The sequence below is a fragment of the Micropterus salmoides genome, unplaced genomic scaffold (genome assembly GCF_014851395.1).
Source record: "Micropterus salmoides isolate LMB-PRFRI ecotype aquatic unplaced genomic scaffold, ASM1485139v1 Ms_hic_scaffold_3, whole genome shotgun sequence".
In the NCBI taxonomy this organism is placed as follows: Eukaryota; Metazoa; Chordata; class Actinopteri; order Centrarchiformes; family Centrarchidae; genus Micropterus; species Micropterus salmoides.
Window position 1 is genome coordinate 2,944,580 of NW_024042261.1, and position 23,615 is coordinate 2,968,194.

The window sequence follows — 23,615 nt, forward strand, 5'->3', positions numbered from 1 at the left end:
ACTCTGCTTTACCATTTAATTTATCTACTTTTCTTTCTGTACACCTTTCCTTAATCATGCAAACATATCATTTGTAACAATATCCCCTCACTTAGACTCACCACTCTGGCTACCCGCCTAAAGAGATACAAGGGAGAAGCAGAAGCCAGGAGAATAAACCGGATGTTCTCCACCGAACCATCCAAAGTGTACTCTCAGTGGCAGGGTAATAACACAAGATCAGATCCACCCAGGGCTGAGACTGAACAGTACTGGAAGAACATATGGGAGAAAGAGGCATCCCACAACACCAATGCTCAGTGGCTAGTGGATCTAAGAACACATCACAGCAATCTCCCAGAACAAGATCCAGTAACCATTACAACGGCAGACATCCAAGAAAGAGTGGCAGGTATGAAGAGCTGGACAGCACCAGGCCCTGACATGATCCACACCTACTGGCTGAAGAAACTAACTGCACTCCATGAACGCCTGGCAACACAAATGAACCAACTGCTGATGGATGGGACCCACCCAGAATGGTTAACCCAAGGACGGACAGTCCTGATCATGAAGGACCCCCAGAAGGGAACAATCCCATCCAACTACCGGCCAATAATCTGCCTCTGCACAACATGGAAGCTCCTGTCAGGCATCATAGCGGCTAAGATAAGTAGGCACATGGCTCAATACATGGACAGGGCCCAGAAGGAAATGGGTAGTAATAACCAGCTACTGGTTGATAGAGACCAGGCAGACAAATCTGTGCACCGCCTGGATTGACTTGTGGGGCAAGATACTGAACCCTGAATTGCCCCTGGCGGCTGTTCCGCCAGTGTATGAATGTGTGTGAATGTTAAGTTTCTGTTTGAGCACTTAGGCTAAGTGAATGAATGTGAGTGAATGGTGAATACAGATTTGAGTGGTCGAAAAGACTAGAAAGATGCTATACAAATACGGAGCATTTACTACAAGAAAGCCTATGACTCAATGCCACATACATGGATACTGGAATGCTTGGAAATGTACAAGATCAACAAGACACTAATAGCCTTCATAGCCAGAGTCCTTAGTGTCTGCATGTATGTATATTCAGCTACCAGCTGGCGTAGCGCCCCCTAGTGCTAACCAATACCAGAATAGAGCAACTAACATCTACCTAGGTCCGGGGTGTGGTCTGCCTTGAGTGACTCACACAAGAGTTAGTATTGAGTTGAACAGTCGACAGTTTTATTGCCTCAGGTAATAAAACAATAAACAAAGCGCTGTAATGTACCAAGAATGAAAATAAAATAAAACAAAAAATAGAGCTCTTTCAGTGATAAAAGAAAATGTCCGTGTGAGCTGACACTTCAGCTCAATGCTCCTTAAGTTGAGTAGTATGAAATTGAGTTCAGAGTTCAGTTCCTTGTCCTTTTGTGTGTGTGTGTATAAAGTCTACTACTACCCGGGTAGAGTTAATAGCGTGAATATATTCTTATCTGTATCCTGTCTAAACGAAGCTAGTCCGACGTCCTCGGTGGCTGGTCCCTCGGTTGGCCATACTGTTCTCACAACCATCCACCATCCCTCTGGGCTGGGCTCGCCATCTCTGATTCGTCTGTTTCTCTCATGGTAGTCAAAATAACAAAAAAAACAACCCGAGTTTCAAGCAGCAACAACCCGACAGAGGTTGCTCCTCTCGTGCTCACAGTTGATGCTCTACTTATGAAGGAGCTTATCGGTGTAAATACGTGGATATAATCAAAGTTTCACACTATTATGTTGCGTTTCACACTAGCAGTTGTTCACAGCTTACACATGTTTTCAGGACGTTTCAGGAAGAGATCTACCAGGGACGTGAGGACTGCATGTAGCACTCTCTACCAATCCTAATACAGTCTGTTTACACTCTAGTGTATTGCGCTCTCTGGTGGGACAACATGGAACTACACCTCTAAACAACACATGGTTTTAGTAGCCCTATGTTTCATATGGGTTACACCGGCATGCCTGAAGTAGCCTAAAATCTTTTCAAATGTGCATATGGCACCTTTTCACCTCAATGTTAAATTAGCTTAATTAATTTTAATTCAGTTTAAAAAAAGTTATTGAGGAAAAATTTGATAGGGGGGGTTCGGGCATCCTCCCCCAGAAGATTTTGAGCATTAAACACTTTCTTGAATTCTGGAGACATTTTCTGCACCGATTTATGGTGGAAATGTCTTTATTTTTATAAAGGGAAGGACACAATTTAGGTGGCAGGTGACAATTCAGATATAAAAATATAATAGAATGTAATGTAGTAATCAGTAGCTTATTTTTATTTTTAGCTTAAGTTACTTTTACTTTTTAAATATAGAGATTTTTTTCAATATGTACACTGCAGTGCAGGTTTATTGTGCAAATAAACCTTTCTCACAGCATTTTTATTTGTTAATTAACATTTCTTGGTGCAAGCTATTTTTCAGAACATTTTTAATGCTTTCAAAAAGTGGTGGCTACATGTCCCCAGTGTAAATGACACTCCCTCCTTACAGGTTGCGCTACTCCATGATTACCAACCACTTCACCTCTACTCTCTTATTGCTCTATCTCTTACTGTCCATCTGCCCTGTCACTTTGTCACTCTGTTTCGCCTCCTTTACTCCTTCAAGTGCCTGTGCCTGCACTACGCAGGGTAGGCTACTGCAGCTGATGTTGAAGCTACTGCAGCCCGGGTAGCAAACAAAACTGTTATTGTAAGGTTCGCTGGTCCACCATGCCAGATTACCAGTCCATCTCTGAGGCTACGCCCTTTAGACCGTCTGACAGACACAGAGTCCATCTGGGACAGTAGCCTACTCAATGAGACGAGCGCACTGCTCTTCATCAGAGGACACAAGGAGAAACTGAAAACTCTTGTGATCAGACAGAAATATCACCACAATTCCACACAAATGTTCAGCACCTCTGATAAAGTGTCTACATACATGTGCACTGTGTTGGTCCTAATAAAGTCTCACAGTTCCCAGTGCAGAGCAGCATGACTCTCGGTTACCTGTTAAACAAACACCTGCACATGAATATTATTATTAGGTTTCTGTATGTCCTGCTCAGAGGCACAGGATCATTTCGTTTCATTAAGACCTCTGACATGTGTAATTGTAAGTCGCTTTGGATAAAAGCGTCAGCTAAATGAATAAATGTTTGTATGTAGCACAAAAACAGTCCAAAAGTAACAATCCACAGTAATTCCATTCCAGGATTTCCCAGTACCCAGAACAAATAGTCCACACCACAGACAATTAGGCCTCTCTCATTTCTCAGTTTGTACCTCCTCAGCCCTTCGCATCGCGTCTTAGTCCCTCCCACCTGAGATGCGAGGAGAAAGGAGTCAAGGAAACAGAATGACAGAATTTAACTAAATGAGATGTCCTTGCCTTGGAGCTGTCATTTTAAAGCGACGTCAGTTAAAGATGACATGCACAGCTGCATCATCTGTCCACTGTTTCAGCCTGCTGCTGTGATCGGTATCAGACCAGCTGTCGACAATAATACATAAAGGCTACGGATCAGACCTTCACAATCCAGAAACATGTCTGTCAACATTATGGCATGTAGAAACATCTCGAGGTTGCAATAAACATTATAGCAGCTGTTTAAAACAGTCACAGATTACAGTAGCCTGTCATGCACTACACAGAAATCCAGTAACTTTTTTTTTGCGGTGTGCCCTTTGGGAGATGATTCCAGCCCTCAGCCTGATGAGGTGAGAGTTTCATCATTAGTTTCTTTAAGAAATGACACAGTAACAACATTTATCTCATATATAATAGATGCAAGATGGCACCGCAGACGGCAGCCTCTGGATAACGCTCCGTAGTGCTTTTTGTGTTTTTGTTTATTAATGCTGTTTTCTGCCCTCCCTCTCTGATAACATTTACCAGAGAAGAGCTCTTAGATATTGGACTTTCAACTGCTCATACTATTCCAACGCTCCTTAACAAACCCGGAACTTTCCCGGAGTTATTAGTTGGAGGAGAAGCAGCTCTGTTTGGGATCCTTCGGATTATTCATAAACTGGAAACCTTTTTATTCACCGCGGGAGTTTTCCTAGTTTGTCCCGGTCTCTGTTTCCATTCCACCTCAGGCCTGTGTTAGTGAGGCGTTACTACACCTGGCCGACCAGATAACTAACGTGGAGAAAAAACATCCAGACTCCCTGCTCATTGTTCTCGGGACTTCAACAGAGCAAACCTGTTGCCATGAACTCCCAAAGTACAGACAGCATATTAAGTTCAGGGACACTAACACTGGACCACTGCTACACAACATTAAAGGACGCCTATCGCTCTGTTCCCCGTGCAGCCTTACGACTCTCTGATCACTGTCTGGTTCATCTTATCCCGATTTACAGGCAGAACTGAAATCTGCTAAACCTGTTGTAAAGACTGAAAAGATGGACCAACGAGTCAAAGCTGGATTTACAGGCCTGCTTTGACTGCACTGACTGGAGTGTTTTTGAGGCTACAGCCACTGACCTGGACGAACTGACACTGTGACATCCTACATCAGTTTTTGTGAGGACACGTGTGTGCCGACTAAAACCTTCCACACATACAACAACCAAAACCCTGGTTCACAGCGAAACTCAAGCAGCTTCGTCAGACCAAAGAGGAGGCCTTCAGAAGTGAGGACAGAGTCTTGTACAACCAGGCCAGGAACACACTGACTAAGGAGGTCAAAGCAGCAAAGAGCTGCTATGCTGGAAAGCTAAATAACAGCTTTGCAGCCAGCGATCCTGCGTCAGTGTGGAGAGGCCTGCAGACACTCACTAACTACAGGAGACCATCCCCAAACACTGCTGGTATTCAACAACTGGCTGACGAGCTGAATGGCTTTTATTGTAGATTTGAAAAGCCCTCAGTCACACCTCTCCCCGCTCCAACCCAATCTTCAAACAGTCACCTTCCCCCTCTGACACACTGCCACCCCCCCCGACCCCTCATCTGCACTCTGCACTCAAGATCTGTAAATGTAAATGTAAAATGTAAATGCTCCGTACTTGTATAGCGCCTTTCTAGTCTTTTCGACCACTCAAAGCGCTTTTACACTACATCTGCATTCACCAGTCATACACATTCATACACTGAGCCTAAGTGCTCAAACAGAAACTAGCATTCACACTCATTCATACACTGGCGGAATAGCCGCCAGGGGCAAATCGGGGTACACATCTGTGTAGAGGACGTCAGCCACCTCTTCCCAAGGCAGAAGATCAGGAAGGCTCCTGGCCCTGACGGTGTGTCTCCATCCTGCCTGAAAATCTGTGCAGGCAAGCTGGCCCCCATCTTCACACAGATCTTCAACCGATCACTGGAGCTGTGTGAAGTTCCCTCCTGCTTCAAACGCTCCACAATCACCCCGGTCCCCAAAAAACCCTCCATCTCTGGATTAAATGACTACAGGCCTGTCGCCCTGACACTGTAGTCATGAAGTCCTTTGAAAGACTGGTGCTGGCCCACCTGAAGGATATTATAGGCCCCTTGTTGGACCCCCTGCAGTTTGCCTACAGGGCTAACAGGTCAGTGGATGATGCAGTCAACTTGGGACTGCATTACATCCTGCAACACCTCGACTCTCCAGGGACATATGCAAGGATCCTGTTCGTTGACTTCAGCTCAGTGTTCAACACCATCATCCCTCAGCACCAAACTCACCCAGCTCACTGTGCCAGCCTCCACCTGTCAGTGGATCACAAACTTCCTGACTGATGGGAGTCAGGTAAGGCTGGGGAACATTACATCCAGCACCCGGACTATTAGCACTGGCGCCCCCCAAGGGTTTGTGCTCTCCCCACTGCTCTTCTCCCTCTACACCAACGACTGCACCTCAGGAGACCCGTCTGTCAAACTCCTGAAGTTTGCTGAAGACACAATGGTCATCGGCCTACAGACGTGAGGTTGATCAGCTGGCTCTCTGGTACGACCAGGACAACCTAGAGCTTAACACGCTCAGAACTGTTGAGATGATCGTGGACTTCAGGAGGAGCCCCCCACCATCCTAAACAGTCCTGTGTCTGCTGTGGAATCCTTCAGGTTTCTGGGATCCACTATTTCCTCAACCTGCCTAAGGAGGAAGGAAGCTCAACCTGCCTAAGGAGCTGCTGATCCACTTCTACGCAGCTATCATCCAGTCTGTCCTCTGCACCATCACCGTCTGGTTTGGATCTGCCACCAAAAAGGACAGGAGCAGACTACAACAACATCAGGACTGCAGACAATATCATCGGTGCCAACCTGCCCTCCATTCAGGAAACATCACTGCAGATCCATCTCACCCCAGACACAGCCTGTTCCAACTTCTCCCCTCTGGTAGGTGAGCACTGAACGTCAAAACCAACAGACTCAGGAACAGTTTCTTCCCACAAGCCATCACTCTGATGAACAGCTGATTTCTGACTCACAGTGTCAGGAACAATTCTTGTGCAATAACCCAGCAACTCTGCCTCTAATCAGCAACCTGTTTACTGGCTAAAACTTATTATTTATTCACCATTCTCTATTTCAGTGCTGTTTATACTGTTATATTGTCATATTGTAGATACTGTATACCAAATCCACCTACCCCAAGTCATTACTCCTGAACAAAATACTTATACTTATTTATTCCAGCATCCTTTGCACTATGCTTCATTGCACTGTGTACATGTATGCATGTATACAGGCACGTGCAGAGGGGGGTGCGATGGGTGCCTGAGCACCTGCCCCTTTGCCCTTTGATGCCCAAAGTGCCCTTTTGTCAAGACAAAATTTCCATTATTTTTTTTTGTAAAGGCCTGCCCAATCTAAGTATTGGTAAAATGAATGAATAATTATTTAGCTGTAAATAAAAGGACCCACATCATGACCTTCTACCTGATGACCTCATCCGGGAAGAGCTCACGCTTATTGATTCAGCGCTAACGTTCAGGAATCAGGACACCTCGTCAACGCCGGTAAGTGGTGTTTGCAGCCGTTTGCTTGTTGTTTGGATGTATTTTAAAAGATTGACGTGAAGACAGAAGGCACAGTTGTTGTTTATATTGCTGTGTGTAGCCAGTAGAAGTTGACCACTGTTAGCCGGCAGCAAACGTTGCTTCTACACAGCAGCAATATTTAATGGTGTCCCGTTCATTTTGTTCTAGCTGAGGACAATAAGTTTCACAGACATCAAGGGGTCTGGTCCTTTTTATGTGATTTGACTAAAAACTATTCCAACCATTATTATTACAGTAGCCTATTTATTCAAAAAAACATAGTGTGCCTTAAAGTGTGCCTTGGTGTTTGTGTCTCTGTGTGTTCTGCAGTGTTATGCCTCGCGAGGAAAGGAGAATCAATCAAAAAAAGAAGGAGCTGCTTGAGGCAGCAAAAGGCAGTGGATCACTATCCAGCTGGTTTAAAAAAAGAGCACAACAGGTAAGAATAACACATGCACCATTTGTTTATGTTGAAAAGGTATTCAGTTTTAGACATCAACAACTACAACAAGAATAATAATTACTATATTGCAATGTGTCAGTTTAATGTTTTGTATCAGTACTTAAGGTGGACTTAAAAAGAGCAAGAGTAGTAGTGATGGTTAAAATAATAGATTAATGCTAGAATAGTAAATTGTGCCTTGTTCCTAGATGGACAGCGAGTGATATATCAGATGAGGAGATGGAGACAGAGGGTGGAGAGAAAGAGGGAAATATTGAGGCACAAGCAATAAGCCAGGCACAAGCAATAAGCCAGGAGACAGAGGCTGGAGAGAGAGAGCGAAATATTGAGGCACAAGCAACAATAAGAGAGCAGGAAGAAGCAAGCCAGGAGAAGGAGACAGAAGCCAGAAACCTAATTGGACTACAACACCCAACCGACCCTGCCCACATCCTACAATTCAACATAAAGAACGATGAGGCCTTTATCCAAATGTGTGATAATATTGGACCCTGCCAACCAGTACTGTCATTTCTAAAGAATGTAGAGGGACGGTCATTTCAGAAGAAGTAGTATGAGAATAACCCATGGCTAGAATATTCACCTAGCACTGATGCCATGTTTTGTTTCAGCTGCCGTCTTTTCTTAAATGATAAAAAATACAAGAGTCACAAAAACTGGAAAACCATTGGGTTAAATCGCTGGAGAAAGGCTTTAGGAAAAATTAGAGAGCACAGTGCCTCAGAGGCTCACATGTGTGGTATTGTAAGGTGGAACTCATTCAAGAAAAAAAATCACTGGAGCCAGCTTTTGAAGTGGGTGACCTTGAGTTGCAAGCTGCAAAAGACAAAGAGAGGGAGAGGAACAGAGAGATTTTGTCTCGTTTGATTGCCATTACTCTTTTCCTGACAAGACAGGGCATGTCCTTCAGGGGAGACAATGAGACTTCATCAAGCCAAAATTGAGGGAATTTCTTGGAGTTAGTGGAGTTGTTTAGTAATTATGACCTTGATGCCATAATAGAGAAGCAGGGAACCCAAAAAAGACCTCTTGTCTTGCTCATCTCGAACAGAACCCAGAATGACTTAATCAAAGCTTTGGCCATATCAGTAAAACGTGTCATTATAGAAGAAATTCAAGAGAGCAAAATCTTTTCCATACTTGAAACGAAACGACAGACGTGTCCCACACTGAACAGGTTTCCTTTGTTCTGAGATATGTACACAACATGAAAATAAAAGAGCGATTCATTCAGGTGTGTAATGTGCATTCAACAAGCGGAGATGCTCTTGAAAGTCTTGTGATGGCTCTATTTAAAGAAAATGACCTGAAAATAGACAATATCCGGGGTCAAGGCTATGATGGGGCTGCAAACATGAGTGGGCCCTATAAGGGACTGCAGTCCAGAATCCTAAGGCAAAATCCAAAGGCCTTGTATGTGCACTGTCAGGCACACTGCCTTAATGCAAAGTCAAACATCTGTTTTGTCAACTTTTTCAATCTAGTTGAAAAACTTTACACTTTTATGGCCAACTCATCAAAACGGCACTCTGCATTTATTGAAATGCAGAAAAGGAAACACACAGATCAGCGTCCAGTGGAGCTGAAGAAGCTGTCAGACACCCGGTGGGCCTGCAGAGAAAGTGCACTGAAAACTGAAAGTCCTCCCAGCTGTCATGCAGTTCCGTGAAGGAATGACACAGCGTAATCCCCCAGACTCCTCTGCTGGTGACGCAATGATCCTTCTGAAAAGCATTAATTTTGAGTTCTTCTTGTGTCCGGAGGTCACCTGTCCAATATTTCAGGTCACCTGTCCAATATTTCAGGTGACTGCAGTTGCATCCGATGCATTGCAGCAGAAAGACATGGACCTTGCTGCAGCCTACAATATTGTTGATGGAGTTTTATAGAGGATGGCCCAAAGCAGAACAGAAGAAGAGTTCGAGAACATTTATCAACAGGCTACAGGAGAAGGCTGCATCAGTGGGTCTAGACCCTCCATCTGAGGTCCCCAGACAAGCTAGGAGAAGGGAAGTGCCAGAGAAGTTCAAGTTTGCTGCCATATTCCCATCTTTGCAGGAGTACTACCGTGTTAGAGTATTACGTTTTTGTGGACACAATGATACAAGAGCTTCAGAGATGCTTTAAAGGTGGAGATAACTCCGTATGGGAAATCTTGCATGCCTTCCATTGCCTGACATTCCCAGAGCACTGGAAAACAGCAAGCATTCCAACAGCAGCAGTCCAAGCTGCAAAGAAACTGTGCCAGTTCTACAACATTGAAGAGGAAGACAAATTGCAGACAGAACTGACGGTCTTCCATATTTCATACTCGTGCCCACCACCAGTCACTGTGTCATCTATTCTTTCAGTGGTCAAGGAAAACAATTCACATCTAGTTTTCCCCAACATGACTGAGCTGCTGAAGACATATGGCACACTCCTGGTGTCCACAGAAACTGTGGAGCATTCCTTCTCAAAACTGAAGCTGGTGAAAACCAAACTTTCCAGCTTTTTCAAAGAGGAGCGATTGTCCGACCTTCTTCTATTGGCCATTGAGAAGGACATTCCAATAAATGACGATGTCATAGACATTTTTAGGGACATGGCCGACAGGAAATTGCTGTTATAATTGCCCAAAACAACTCCTCCTCCGCTTATTGGTAAGATTAATGCTACTATGTGATGTTTAGTAGAAGCCAACAGAATGAACACACACACACACACACACACACACACGTATTTGTTTCTTTATTTAGATTTTCAATTAGACATATAATCAGTTAAAATCCAAATATACACTCACAATGCAATATATGAAATCATGATCACATTTTATATGCAATATTGCATACTGCAGACACATACACACTAATGTTAATCTTTTCTTCTCAGATTATTTCCCACACTTTAAATCTGGTATCTAAGTTTCTCTACCTGCAGCCTCTATGAGCATCTCCCTCCTACTTTCTAGTAGCAGTCAGCCTTGGCAGCAGCTGCAGCACTACAGCAGGTCAGTCGCAATGAGCCAGTTCCAAACACTGTCAGCTATATTTACATCTTGTCATGGTCACATAACAAATGTTAATCAGTTAATATATCTCCATTGTCTGTCTGAATATCTTTTGTCTCAGATCACCTCCAGTAGTGTCACCAACAACCTCAAAGGCAACAACCGCAGTATGAACATCCCCAGCAACCCCCCTGAAAAGCAACTGTTCCCCGTAAGTTATGTCCGCCAACAATGTTTTAAAGCTAGAGCTGGAAATTTCCTGCAATCTCACAATAAGATACATATTACTAAAAAATGAGTAATGATCATGTCATACGCAAGTTTTACTATAACAGGTGTTTTTTATTATTCTGTATAACAGAGAAGGAAAAACCTTAAGGTTTGGACAACTTAAGACACTTCAGTTTCTAATCCCATAGTTATTATTAATAGGTGCAAAGAAAATATTCTTTAACTTTTGAACTTAAAATGTCTTTTCGGTACTAAATTTCTTGTTCAAAACTGCATCACAGCAATTGCTGAGAGAGGCATCCGTATCTATACGCGTATCAAGCAAGGAATACTTTACAAAATATTGCTATATCAATTTTTTGAAAACAGCACTTTTTAAATCATTGTTTCATGTGCCCCTTTTATGCTTTCAGCACCTGCCCCTCCAAAGGTCTCTGCACGGCCCTGCATGTATATGTACCTGTATATCACATCCACCTCCGACATGTACATACTCCTGCATCCTTTGCACTCTGCTCACTGCACTATTTGTCAATCTGTCTATATTGTTTTTGTTCATAGTGTGTATATTTGTGTTGTCTACACTGAAGTCTGTGTCTGACTTTTAGTTTATTTTTATTATTGTGATTTTGTATTTTTGTATGAGTAAGCACATCGTGAGAAATGTAGAGTGAAATTCCTCATTATGTGTACACATACCTGGCAATAAAGCTGATTCTGATTCATATAGTCCCAATTAAAACTGTCACCACAGGACTCTACTGTTGGAATGACCTGTGCAGACTATATTATTGCTGAATGCTCTGGTTGATATTACAGCCTAATAATGTGACGTCAGCAGCTGTTTGCACTTGCTTTACTCACAGTGTTCATTTTTACGATCCTACTGCCCATCCACACATCACATTCCACAATAAAAACATCAGTGATATCAAAATGAAATGACATTAAGGAAATCAGTTAGAGCAGCGCTTTATGGGGCACTACACAAACGGTGAAGGCAGGGAGTTTGACCGCGCATTTTATGATTTTAAAAAACTAATACAACAGGAACAAAGTAGATTCCTGCTCCAGCCATAGGTTGGTCCAGCTGCATGTCATGCCTCTTTAAAACGTCACAGATCCAGAAAAGACTTCTGCAAAGGATACACCGGTGTATCCTGCTTATAGCAGCCTCCTCGATCTCCCAAGGAAATTCCAGCAAGCCTCCACGATCCTCAAGGTGCATTTTAAGAATTGAGATGTTCTTCAAGATGGCGTGCTGAGACCGATTTTTGGGTCACAGGCTCATGGATCGAGGAGGCACAAATTAGGGAAATGAAACACTCTCTCCCTCTCTTTTTCTCTCTCTCTCTCTCCCTCTCTCTCTCCTTCACCCCAACCGGTCGAGGTTTCTGCCTCTTAAAAGGAAGTTTTTCCTTGCCTCTGTCGCCTAGTGCTTGCTGGTGGGAACTGTTGGGCTTCTGTAAATATCATTACAGAGTACGGTCTAGACCTGCTCTTTTATGAAAAGCGCTGTGAGATAACTGTTGTTGTGATTTGGCGCTATATAAATAAAATTGAATTGAATTGAATTGAAAATAGGTCCTTAAGCCCCTTTTGCACTGATGGTACCAGCTTTCCTCGCCTCGCCTTTCTTTGGTTTTCCATTGTGGAAAAGTTGTACCTGTACCTGCTTCCAGGTACTTGTTTTTGTATCACCTCCATTGAGATTCCAAGCGAGCTGAAGCAATACTAAAACAGAGAATCGTCACTATTCACTGCATCATCATTGCTGCACCAGACAGAGGCCAGCAACAGAAAGGTTTATATTTTACAGTTTTCATATGGAATTTCATCACTAAATCCACTTCTGAGAAGTTTTGAGGTGAGAAATCAGCTGTGTAGATTTCAAATATTGACAGTTTTACAAGAAGTGATGGTGGAACAAAAATGTGCTTGAATATTTTCGGACTTGAGGAGCTCCGCAAGTGGCGGAGACTGCGCCAACCCGCTCACGGAGCCCTCTGCTCCCGCCGTCACACAGACCGCTGCAGCAACAACGGCAGAGGAAAACACAGCTGGAAGGTTTTCATACCGCTTATCTGTCTTTACATTCTGAGGAATATTGAAACGTTTTAACTTAAAAAAGAGAAAGCTGTGTGGATCGCTGGTGTGTGTGTCGCACTGAACATTACGTCGCGGCAGTTGTGTGTAGCGTCGCTATGACGACAAGCTACGTACTATCTCTGGGTACTGTGTCTGCAATGGAAAACAGAGCACGGCCAAAACTGAGTCGAGTCGAGTCGAGCTGGTGCTGGTAATGGAAAAAGGCCATTAGTCTGTCAGTTCAGTTCTGTTCCAAAAGTAATCTTCACTTCTTCACAACAACTTACAATATGCAGACCTACTCATGGAACCTTATACGCGTGCGGTGTATACGTTTGTACAAAGTGTAATGCGATCATGTTAATGTAACACCTAAATGAAACGCACATTACCTACACCACATTCATAAGACAGTGGTGTAACCATTGTAGATAGAAATTTAAATTTTAAAAATTATATATATTTTCAAGTCTGGTTCTCAATAAATACACAAATAAATAATGGTATCTGCAGGCATGTGTGACTTTTCCCCAATACACCATAACCCACTGCTCTAAATGTTTTCATAAGCCTTAATTTTTATGTGTAAAAACCGAACTTGTGTCTGGCCTGAAAATATTTTACAACAACATATTTTGGGGTCAGTAAACAGTGTGTATAGGTTTTGCAAATCAGTCTAACATATTGAAGGAAACACCTTTGCTGTTCACTGTATTCATCATGCAAAATAACAGGATTTCAAACATATCGATTTCGTTTGCAACAAAAAAAGCTAATGCCACGAGATCACCCTTTGTTCAGAGCCTGTGCCTGACTTGATGGTAGTATTTTTCTATCCCACCCAGCCCTGAGCCCACAGCTCACATTTCACTATCAAGTCTTCGAAAGTCAGCTACAGTCATCTTGAATGCACCTATTGATACCATTTTTATTTCTATGCACATGTGTGACTCATAACACGTGTGCATCGAAATAAAAATTGTATGTATGTGTATGTATGCCTGTGTGCGCATCCTGCAACTGTACATGCGTAACTCTTAACCAAGGCTTCAGCTGCCAAAAGCAAGAGAACACCGTTACCACATGGGGCTTTTAATAATAATAATAAATAGAAATCCAAAATACGTATGTGCGTCTTGTCACTTTCCACCCCCCACAGTTTATGTGTGTGTGTGCGTGTGTCAGGTTGGAATAGCCCCAAAAAGCTCCAACACAAAAAGAGGATCACAGAGGTAAGACAGATTTGACAGAAATGACTTCCAGTACGCAGACTGCTTCCTTTTTAAAGTCCTGCGTCAACATTATCAATACATATCCAAATGAAAACAGCAGGAGGGACAACGACATCACTCCCCTCTTTGGTAGTTAAAGGGATATTTGGGTTTGAGTTTGATGTGGGGCTGTATGAGCTTCAGGAGAAGCAAAGTTAGTTCAAGTGTATGCTATGTGTAGAATATTTTCAGTGTTTGATGTTGCAACTTGGCTGTGCACTGTGTAAAGGAAAGGGCTTTCTGATGGCAAGGTTAAGCTAGATAAAATACCTAACTATAACTGTGTGTACTCGGTGAAGGGTGCAACTATAGCTGCTTTCACACTGCATTATTTTCCGGTAGTGTAGCGCCAATACGCAGGCTTGCTGCGCTAAATGAAAGTCATGGAGCCGTAAAGGGGGGTCAGATCTGAGCCAGGAACGTTGGTATTGACAGGTATGTGCCGCTGGTTCCAGAAAGCCAAATCACAAACTGTTGTTGTTGTTGAACAATCAGAATTTTCCTCATTTGGGTCCCTTAAAAGTCTGTCCTCTTCTAACAAAAGCCCTCTGCCACCTCAAGTAACTTGACGCCTGCCTCTAGCAGAGCATTATCTGGGACAGTAGCCACATGGTGTGCATGGTCACAGGCAGGTGACACACAGACTCTGCATGCATAGCCATCACCTCGCTATGTGCTCGGGTAATGAATTTATCAAACAACCCAAAAAGGCAGTGCTCACTTTCAGGTTGTGGCAGGTGACTAGCGGGACCTGCTGTGGATGTTTGATAAACTGATGGGGTGCACCGCTTCACCCGAGCACACTGGGAACTGATCAAACACTATCTACTATTAAATTATGAATAGTCTGACAAACTTTTCATGGAAGTCATGGAAAATTAGAACCTTGGGAGCTTTCCTTTTGTATCAAGCAGCAAAGTAGCTGTAGCATGACATGTTTGATGTTTAATTTGCCTTAGACTAATCGCAAATATTTGGTCTGAATTGGCTTTAATAAAACCTGTAACCAATAAAGATACAGCTGAAAGAAATCTTTTATAACACTGATGAATCACGACACAGCTGTTCCATTTGCATGAACACAAGCCATGCTCTTTAGAATTTCTGTACAACATATCAATTAAAAAAAACCTGAATCCTTCTTTGAAACAATTAATGGTAAAGGATACATTTCTTCAAAGTAATCGATGTGTGGAGGCTGCAGTATGTCCAGAGCAGAGAGCACCTGAGGAGAGAATTAAAGCCAAGGTATGGGGGTTTCTTTTTACATTTCAATCTTAATACCAGGTATCTGTATCCTGAGATTTTCTGAGTAATTACGGCTGATTACAGAACCTTTTAGACTTGGTATTAAAACGCACTGCTACACTTGTCAATACTGTGACCCTCGTCTTGCTTGTTGTAGCTGTCCTTTGAGACTCTCCTGACGTGACACTTCTGAAATCTACTTATTTTTCAAGGGCTTGTCTGTAGCCATTTGATGGGCAGCTGGCATTCACACCTAGCTCAGGATCCAGAACTCAGAATAGCAGCTGGAAAGGGGGTCTAAGGTGTGTTTGTAGATGAAAGATTTTAGCATTGTTTGTACTTACATTTTCATGTTTGAAGAAACATAGCATCTTAAGCTCCCGAAATACCCTCTTGCAAGAAACAAGATTTTGGAAGACATTGGGCATTTTTTTGAGGGCAACCCGCTTTCCATCTCTGGGGTCTGTCACTGACCTGGGAGAAGAGGACAAACACAGTATTACTAAGAGGCACGAGTTTGCACTTTCATATTGTTTATTTTAAGATTATACAATAACTCTGATAATAAAATGTAACAGTTTTTCAGACACCTATGAATCAACGTTTTGGTTCACACTAAGTAAGTCAGTGACTACTGGCCAGGTATGTGCACTCAGGGTCTCCAGAGGCTGATTCCTAATCTTTGTATTCAAACCTGTATTACATTTACATTTATTCATTTAGCTGACACTTTTATCTAGATAAAAGCAACTAGGGGTTAAGTATCTTGCTCAGGGACACAATGGTGGATGGGTTACAGTGTGGGATTGAACCCCGGTCTCTCACACCAAAGGCATGTGTCTTATCCATTGCGACAGACCTTTTCCTTTGAACCACTATGGTTCTCAATGAGGTTACAGCCCATTCACATTCTATGCACGTGTATATCCTGAACTTAGCTGCATCTCAGGCTATAGGACATTCCTATTCTTTTTTGCAAAATCACAAAATGTGTGAAATCTACTTTTTTTAAAGAGATCGACCTGCACGAATCTTTGCACACAGAATCAATGGACCCTAGTGATCAAAAGTTCAATCAAAAAATGTTCAAAAGGAACAACTCCCTGTAGGTTAAGGTCAAAACAAGAAGTGGCGTCATATTTCCACATAGAACTTGTACAATTAACATGAAACTTGGACCAGTACTCTCCCTGCTTTCCCGGCTCTGCACATAATTTGGTGCCAATCAGCCACTAGGTGTTTTTTTAAAAGAAACAATTTACTGTAAGTCAAGATTAAAACAGGAAATGATGTCATAGCAAAGAGGTCTGTCTGATTAGCACAAAATTTGGGTCACTTGGATGGTCTCCGGGGCTTGAACCCTGTTGATCCTTGCTTACAGGTCTAGTTATTATTAGCCCTATTATTAGTATTATCATTACTATTAAAGAGGTGGTATTATGCTTTTTGCCTTTTCCCCGCTGCTTTATTGAGTTATATTTCTTTTTTGTGCATGTAATAGATTTGCTAAGTGAAAAAGCCCAAAGTCCAGCCCAAAGGGAGTTCCCATCTCCTAAAGAAAACACCGCTCTGAACTGCCTGTTGCATCACATGGTAACACGCATCATAAGCACAGCGGCTAATCAGGCATGCACTCAACAACACCGGTGGAAAAACACACTGAGCTGCAGCGCAGGTACAGTGACAAGATGTCCACCTGCTGCCTCCCCTCATCCCCACGCTCCCGTCCCTAACGTTAGACCGTCCCTAACGTTAGACAGTCAGTGGACATAAAGCAGTTGCTGTGATGTACAGACAATGCACAGTTAAAATGTTACATATGAAAGATCAATGTGTTAGAGATTAACAACTCATTACTCTGAAACTCTTAGGTCTTGGTTGCAAAGCTAAAGCTGAACCGAAGCAGTGAGTACCAGCTTGTCAAGACATGCCCTACTCTGCTTCTGATTGGCTAGTAGTCCTTAACTAGGTACTGTGCATGTGCAACTCCCAACAAAGCTCTTTCAGAAGTGAGATGCATCACTCAGTAGCTAAAACGGAGCGTTCAACACAGAGGATGAAAGGAGGAGCTGCAGTAATGTGCAGTATGACAAAAAATAAGGTGTTTTTTTGAAAATGAAACCATGTAAACCTGTTCTGCTACAACACTTAAATAAAATGATGAACCTGAAAATGAGCATAATTACTGTTATTTTATATCTCTCTGTGGAACTTGCATTGTGCTTCTGTGAAATACTGAGTTTACATGGTGACTTAGTTGCTGCTCTAGAAACAACATTTAATTAAAGCTGCAAGCAGCGTTGGGCGGGCCCTCGCACTTGTAAGCGCGTCCGCGCGTGAGCCGGCCGAGTTGCATACTCTCGACCTCTGCCGGTGCGGCTGTGAATTTGCAACGCGGTTCCGACGGCGCATGAAGGTGTTATATGTCACTTCCTGTGTCCCCTATGTGGAGCTACATAGCACTTGCCGCTATGAATATAAATCGGTATTGGTGTGTAGATGTCTGCGGGGTGGGAGAGTTATCAAGCACGTAAAGTTTGGTTCAGATGTGAGCATGTACACTGAACAATAATGTACACAAACAATAAAATAAATTCCTTTTATATTTCCCTGCCTTGTTGTTTATGTGTACATACAGAGGAAGAATGTGAGAACAGCACACATTTCTTTTACATACATCACATACTTTTAATACAGCTCACACCCCTAATACTGTGTAACTATAACAAGTAGAGAACAGAAGAAAAAGATGTTCTTTCTTTACAACTGTCTGCATAGCTTATTCATATTGTGTAATGAATGAAAATAAATAGGTCTTCAGAGTTGTTAAACACCTCAGCGCACTGAAGGAAGCCATCTGACTGTGTGAGGAGCAAGATCGTTGATGTCTGCAGGCAGAGTATGCCTAGAGCTCTGTCTGACTGGTCTACCAATAGCAGAGAAGATGACCCCTTGAGACACAGCCCCTCCTCATTTGCATAATGAGGCAGAAATGCATACAGAAATTTAAAAAGGACAGGCAGAAATAAGGAAGAATAAAACAGACAAAAATATTAAAACACACATAAATAAATACATTTAAAAAATTAGTAATAAATAAAGTTGAAGATTATAACGGAGAATAAATAAATAAGGTAATTACAACAAAGGTGAATAAGTAAAGGCACTAATTAAAATATATACATTTATGTCTCCTTGTATAATTTAATTACTACCAACATTTATTTATTTACTTTATTTTTTTGTGTATTTAATTGGATGCTTATTTATTGAGCATTTATTTATTTCTGTATTTATTTCTGACTGTGTCATGATCGGTCCTCCATAGCGGGGTGTGAGAGTTATCAAGCACGTAAAGTTTGTTTCAGATGTGAGCATGTACACTGAAGTTACAACAACTTCCTGTGTCATGGCGAAGACTTGATCTTTGACGCCACGCCACGGACACGCCCATTGACGAAAACTCGCAAATAGCACAACTTTTCATCGTCAATGCCTTTAGAAGGCACAGCAGAAATTTGAAGTCGGTTGGACTAAATCCCTAGGAGGAGTTCGTTAAAGTACGAAGTGTACAAATCATCCAAAATTTGACGTAAAATTCAAAATGGCCGACTTCCTGTTGACTTTAGGGTATGGGTTCTTGAGGCTTTTTTGTGCGTCTTGATATGATACATGTCCCCAGCAAATTTCGTGCATGTAGGTTGAACGTGAACGAGGGGATAATTTTTTCCAATTTTCTAGGTGGTGCTAGCGAGTCATTTTGCCACGCCCATGCGCAAACCCATAAAATACGAAATTTTTCACCGGTTCTGACATGTTTCCAAATTTTGGTGAGTTTTCGAGTATGTTTAGTCCATGTCAATGGAGCCTACTTTGCAGAAAAAATATAATCTTAGCAAATTCAATAGGGACCTCACACGGTCGTGCTCGGGCCCTAACTATTTAATATATCTCATTCAAACTCAATAAGAGTATCAAGAGTAGTCTTATCGATAAATCCTAACCCATCACTACATTATACATTGCATTTCTTACAAAGAGTGTGGTCAAAACATGGCTGGTTTTATTTGTTGGTTGAGCACATTTGGTAAGAACAAAAATGGAGAGATCAAAGGCTTGTGTGGAACACTGCAGGTGTAAGTAAGAACATTGCATCTCTACACACTACAGCTACTACATCTTTCAACGCGACCTTCAGAGAACCTTTTTAAATAGGATCAGTCAAGGCAAACAGATGGCAGTGGACTACGATCCAAGGTTTCAAGACTAAGCTCCAACCACCAATAAGCTCACATTCTCAAACCAGACGCACTTTCAGCTGTTGACCTATTAGTCAGGGAACACCCCTGTGCTGAAGTGCATACATAATTAGAATATCATCAAAAAGTTGATTTATTTCAGTAATTCCATTCAAAAAGTGAAACTTGGATACTATATTCAGTCATTACACACAGACTGATATATTTCAAATGTTTATTTCATTTAATTGTGATGATTAAAACTGACAACTAATGAAAATCCCAAATTCAGTATCTCCGAAAATTAGATTACTACTTAAGACCAATACAAAAAAAGGATTTTTAGAAATGTTGGCCAACTGAAAAGTATGAACATGAAAAGTATGTACAGCACTCAATACTTAGTTGGGCTCTTTTTGCCTGAATTACTGCAGCAATGCGGCGTGGCATGGAGTCGATCAGTCTGTGGCACTGTGGCAGGTGTTATGAGAGCCCAGGTTGCCCTGATAGTGGCCTTCAGCTCTTCTGTATTGTTGGGTCTGGCGTATGGCATCTTCCTCTTCACAATACCCCATAGATTTTCTGTAGGGTTAAGGTCAGGCGAGTTTGCTGGCCCATTAAGATTAGGGATACCATGGTCCTTAAACCCAGGTACTGGTAGCTTTGGCACTGTGTGCAGGTGCCAAGTCCTGTTGGAAAATGAAATCTGCATCTCCATAAAGTTGGTCAGCAGCAGGAAGCGTGAAGTGCTCTAAAACTTCCTGGTAGACGGCTGCGTTGACCTTGGACCTCAGAAAACACAGTGGCACCATGGCACCCCAAACCATCACTGACTGTGGAAACTTTACACTGGACTTCAAGCAACGTGGATTCTGTGCCTCTCCTCTCTTCCTCCAGACTCTGGGACCTTGATTTCCAAAGGAAATGCAAATTTTACTATCAGAGAACATAACTTTGGACCACTCAGCAGATTGTGTAGCCTACAGAACTAGACTGAGAGACCATTTAAAGGCCTTTGCAGGTGTTTTGAGTTAATTAGCTGATTAGAGTGTGGCACCAGGTGTCTTCAATATTGAACCTTTTCACAATATTCTAATTTTCTGAGATACTGAATTTGGGGTTTTCATTAGTTGTCAGTTATAATCATCAAAATTAAAAGGAATGAACACTTGAAATATATCAGTCTGTGTGGAATGAATGTATACATTATACAAGTTTCACTTTTTGAATGGAATTACTGAAATAAATCAAGTTTTTGATGATATTCTAATTATATGACCAGCACCTGTAGGTGGTTACCAAATGATTTGCATAAATATATGCATGGCTTATTATTTATCTGTATAATAATCACTTCCAAAACACTTCTCTCAATCAGCAGATGGATTTAGTAGTTTAGCTTTTAAAATAATGCTAAAATCAAACATTTGCTATCACAAAATCCTGTGGTTCGTTTGTTTGCCCGCCCTCACACCACAAGCACACTACAGCAGAGTCAACCCTTCTAGGTGGTCTTGTTATTTGTTTCAAAACCAAAACCATTTTTGGTGTCAGAATCAAAAACTAAAGATATTCCGTTTTGGGGTTTTAGCAATGCCTTTTATTAGTATTCCTTTACAAATACAAAAATGAAGAGGTCTGTGTACTTCAGTCAATTCATAATTTCATTTGAAACCAAAAACAGAAGTCATGTGGGTCCAGGGCTGGACTGGGACAAAAAAATAAAAATCGGCCCTGGCATTTTTGGCACAGGCAGCCCACCAAATCGGTCGGACAACCCTCACCAACACACCATCCTTCCGTTTAAGTGCTCAGATGAGGGGTGCAACAAAACACTTAGCCCATGAGACGTAACATTGCACAAGATTGGGGCCATGACAACAAGACAAGAATATTTTTTAATAGGCCTACTATTTAGAAAAAAAAAAAAAAAAATGTATTGAAGGTAATTAAAAGTGCTTTACATAAAACAAAAGCAACATATTGAGACTGAAAAAATACACATTAAAATATAATAAAAGTTACATTGCAGTGTACAATCAGGGTTAAAAGAGTTAAATGGAAAATAAAAACAGGCCGAGGGGTTGAGCAAATAATTGAGTTACAATTATTTTGAAAAGAGAATAAACAGAGAAGTACACTTAATCTACTCTCTTTGGATCGGCGGTATAGGGCCACTGATAAACACCTTTGCTCAACAGATTATTAAAGTCCTCTTTCAACACTTCAGACTGTTGCTTCACAACATCATTGGTCCCGATGCGCAGTATGATGTTTTTCACAGGAGGATGTTCAGCCACGATATGCAGGATTCTTTCTGCCAAGTCAGACACTGTATCCTTCGGAAAGCAGAGTATTTTGGTGTTCTTACTGCGCATGCTTCTTACATCGTTTACAGCAGAGTCACCCACAATCAGAGTTTGAGGCCCAGTCGTTAGCTTTCCCTGCAGCCTTTTACTTTCTGATTTACTCTCAGTCCTTACCCTTCTGTGTGAGGACGGGATGTTACCCAGGTCATCAGACGGAGATCCAGGGTCCTGCAATAGTGGTAAAAATCTGTTCTGCTGTTGCACACTCGGTTGTTGGGGAGGTTTGTTGCTAACTCTCCCTTTCGCAGCTGTCCACGGTTGTGTCCTACCAAGAACAGGGGTTGAAGAGGCGCTCTGCCTGGATGATAATGCAGGCCAGCCAGTCGCATCACAAATCTCAGGGCGCTGGGTTCTGCCTGTTACTCGTCCTCCCATTTCCCAAAAAAATGATTTACTCTTAGGCTTTGCAAGAAAATTAACAATATGAGAAAGATAATTTGAGTCATGTCATTAAATAATATGATATAACAGGATTCGAGTTATAATCTGAGTTTCGTGGGGGTCTCTAACTCTCACACACACACAAACGCACACACACAGCAATCCACTACTTGCCCCAGATGTCTGTGATATTGCAACAATAGCCTGAAAAATGCCATCAAAGACTACTGCTCAAGGAGAGACACAATTCCGCCCTTTATGGTATCATAAAAGGTGTTATTTTACACACTGCTTGCAGCTGGCACACAGTTAAGCATATTATCATATGTAGTGCTGTACTAATTGGGAGGATACATTATAAAGCCAATAATACTAAACAAACAAGCAGCAGTCAATACAGATTCTAATACAGTACAATACAACCGAGTTCAAGAATGCGGGTCACTCAACCTGTTCGGTCACAACTGTACTGCGCACCATAGTGGCTGATGGTGGAGAAGTGCAGCCATCCTGTCAGTCATGTGGTCCGCAGCATAGTTCATTAGGAAAACTTGTTAATTTAAGCCCGTTTGTCTTTTTAATGTATATAATAGTACTAATTACAATGAAAAATACATCAGGCTATTTGTTATTCAAAATAATGGTTGTTGATAAATTAATTAGAGACCCCCACAGATGCATGATTTTACTGCTTCCATTGGAGCTCAGACCATCCTTATGGGAACTGATCTCCCACCCACGTAACTCGAACCCTGGGATATAATGTCATCAGGTCAGCCTACCTACAGACCACAAGAAGCTAGAACTGCAAGCAGTTTTAAGCGGGGGCCACGCGCTCTGACGCCAGCCGCCCCTCTCACCCCGCTGAGGCCGTGTGAGTCGACCCGGGCATCCCGCTGAGGCTTCGGGGGCCCACGGCAAATAAACGACCAGAGTTTGAAATTAAAGGGAATTGCAGTTACGGAGATGTGAAATGAATGTATGTCTACGGGTGGGTTAATTGATATACAATTAACAGCGCCACCTAGAGGCTGACTGACATCAAATTTCACACAGCCCCCCGGGAGGGTGTGCCAGATAAGGACACAGAGCTTGGTGTAGATCGGACATTATAAACCTAAGATATGACATTTGTTTTTAGCATTTTTGCAAACGTTTGTTAGCTTATAATTGGGACATTTTTGGTCAGATCAAAATTTACTCTACAAACTTTCATCAGCTTGGTCCAGAGATTGTCCGTGCCAAATTTGGTGCCGATCGGACTTGCGGCTTCAGAGGAGTTAATTAAAACAGTTTTTTCAGTTTTTGCGAATTTGCTCAGTAATTCTCTGTCAACACTTGAGTTCCCCTCCCCTGCAGCCTCCGATGCTGCAGCG

General features: G+C 42.1%; 1 protein-coding gene across 3 annotated transcripts in view; it reads right to left on the minus strand.

The window, feature by feature from the left end:
* The window catches only part of nlk2 (nemo-like kinase, type 2), a 148,318-nt gene that overhangs the window by 117,163 nt on the left and 7,540 nt on the right, over positions 1–23,615 (minus strand). For all 3 annotated transcript variants that reach the window (XM_038693655.1, XM_038693653.1, XM_038693654.1), the window contains exons 2-3: positions 15,596–15,725; positions 15,173–15,228 (exon numbers count right to left, since the gene is read on the minus strand). In XM_038693655.1, coding sequence (XP_038549583.1) covers positions 15,173–15,228; positions 15,596–15,725 — 186 coding nt within the window. The remainder of the gene's footprint in view (positions 1–15,172; positions 15,229–15,595; positions 15,726–23,615) is intronic.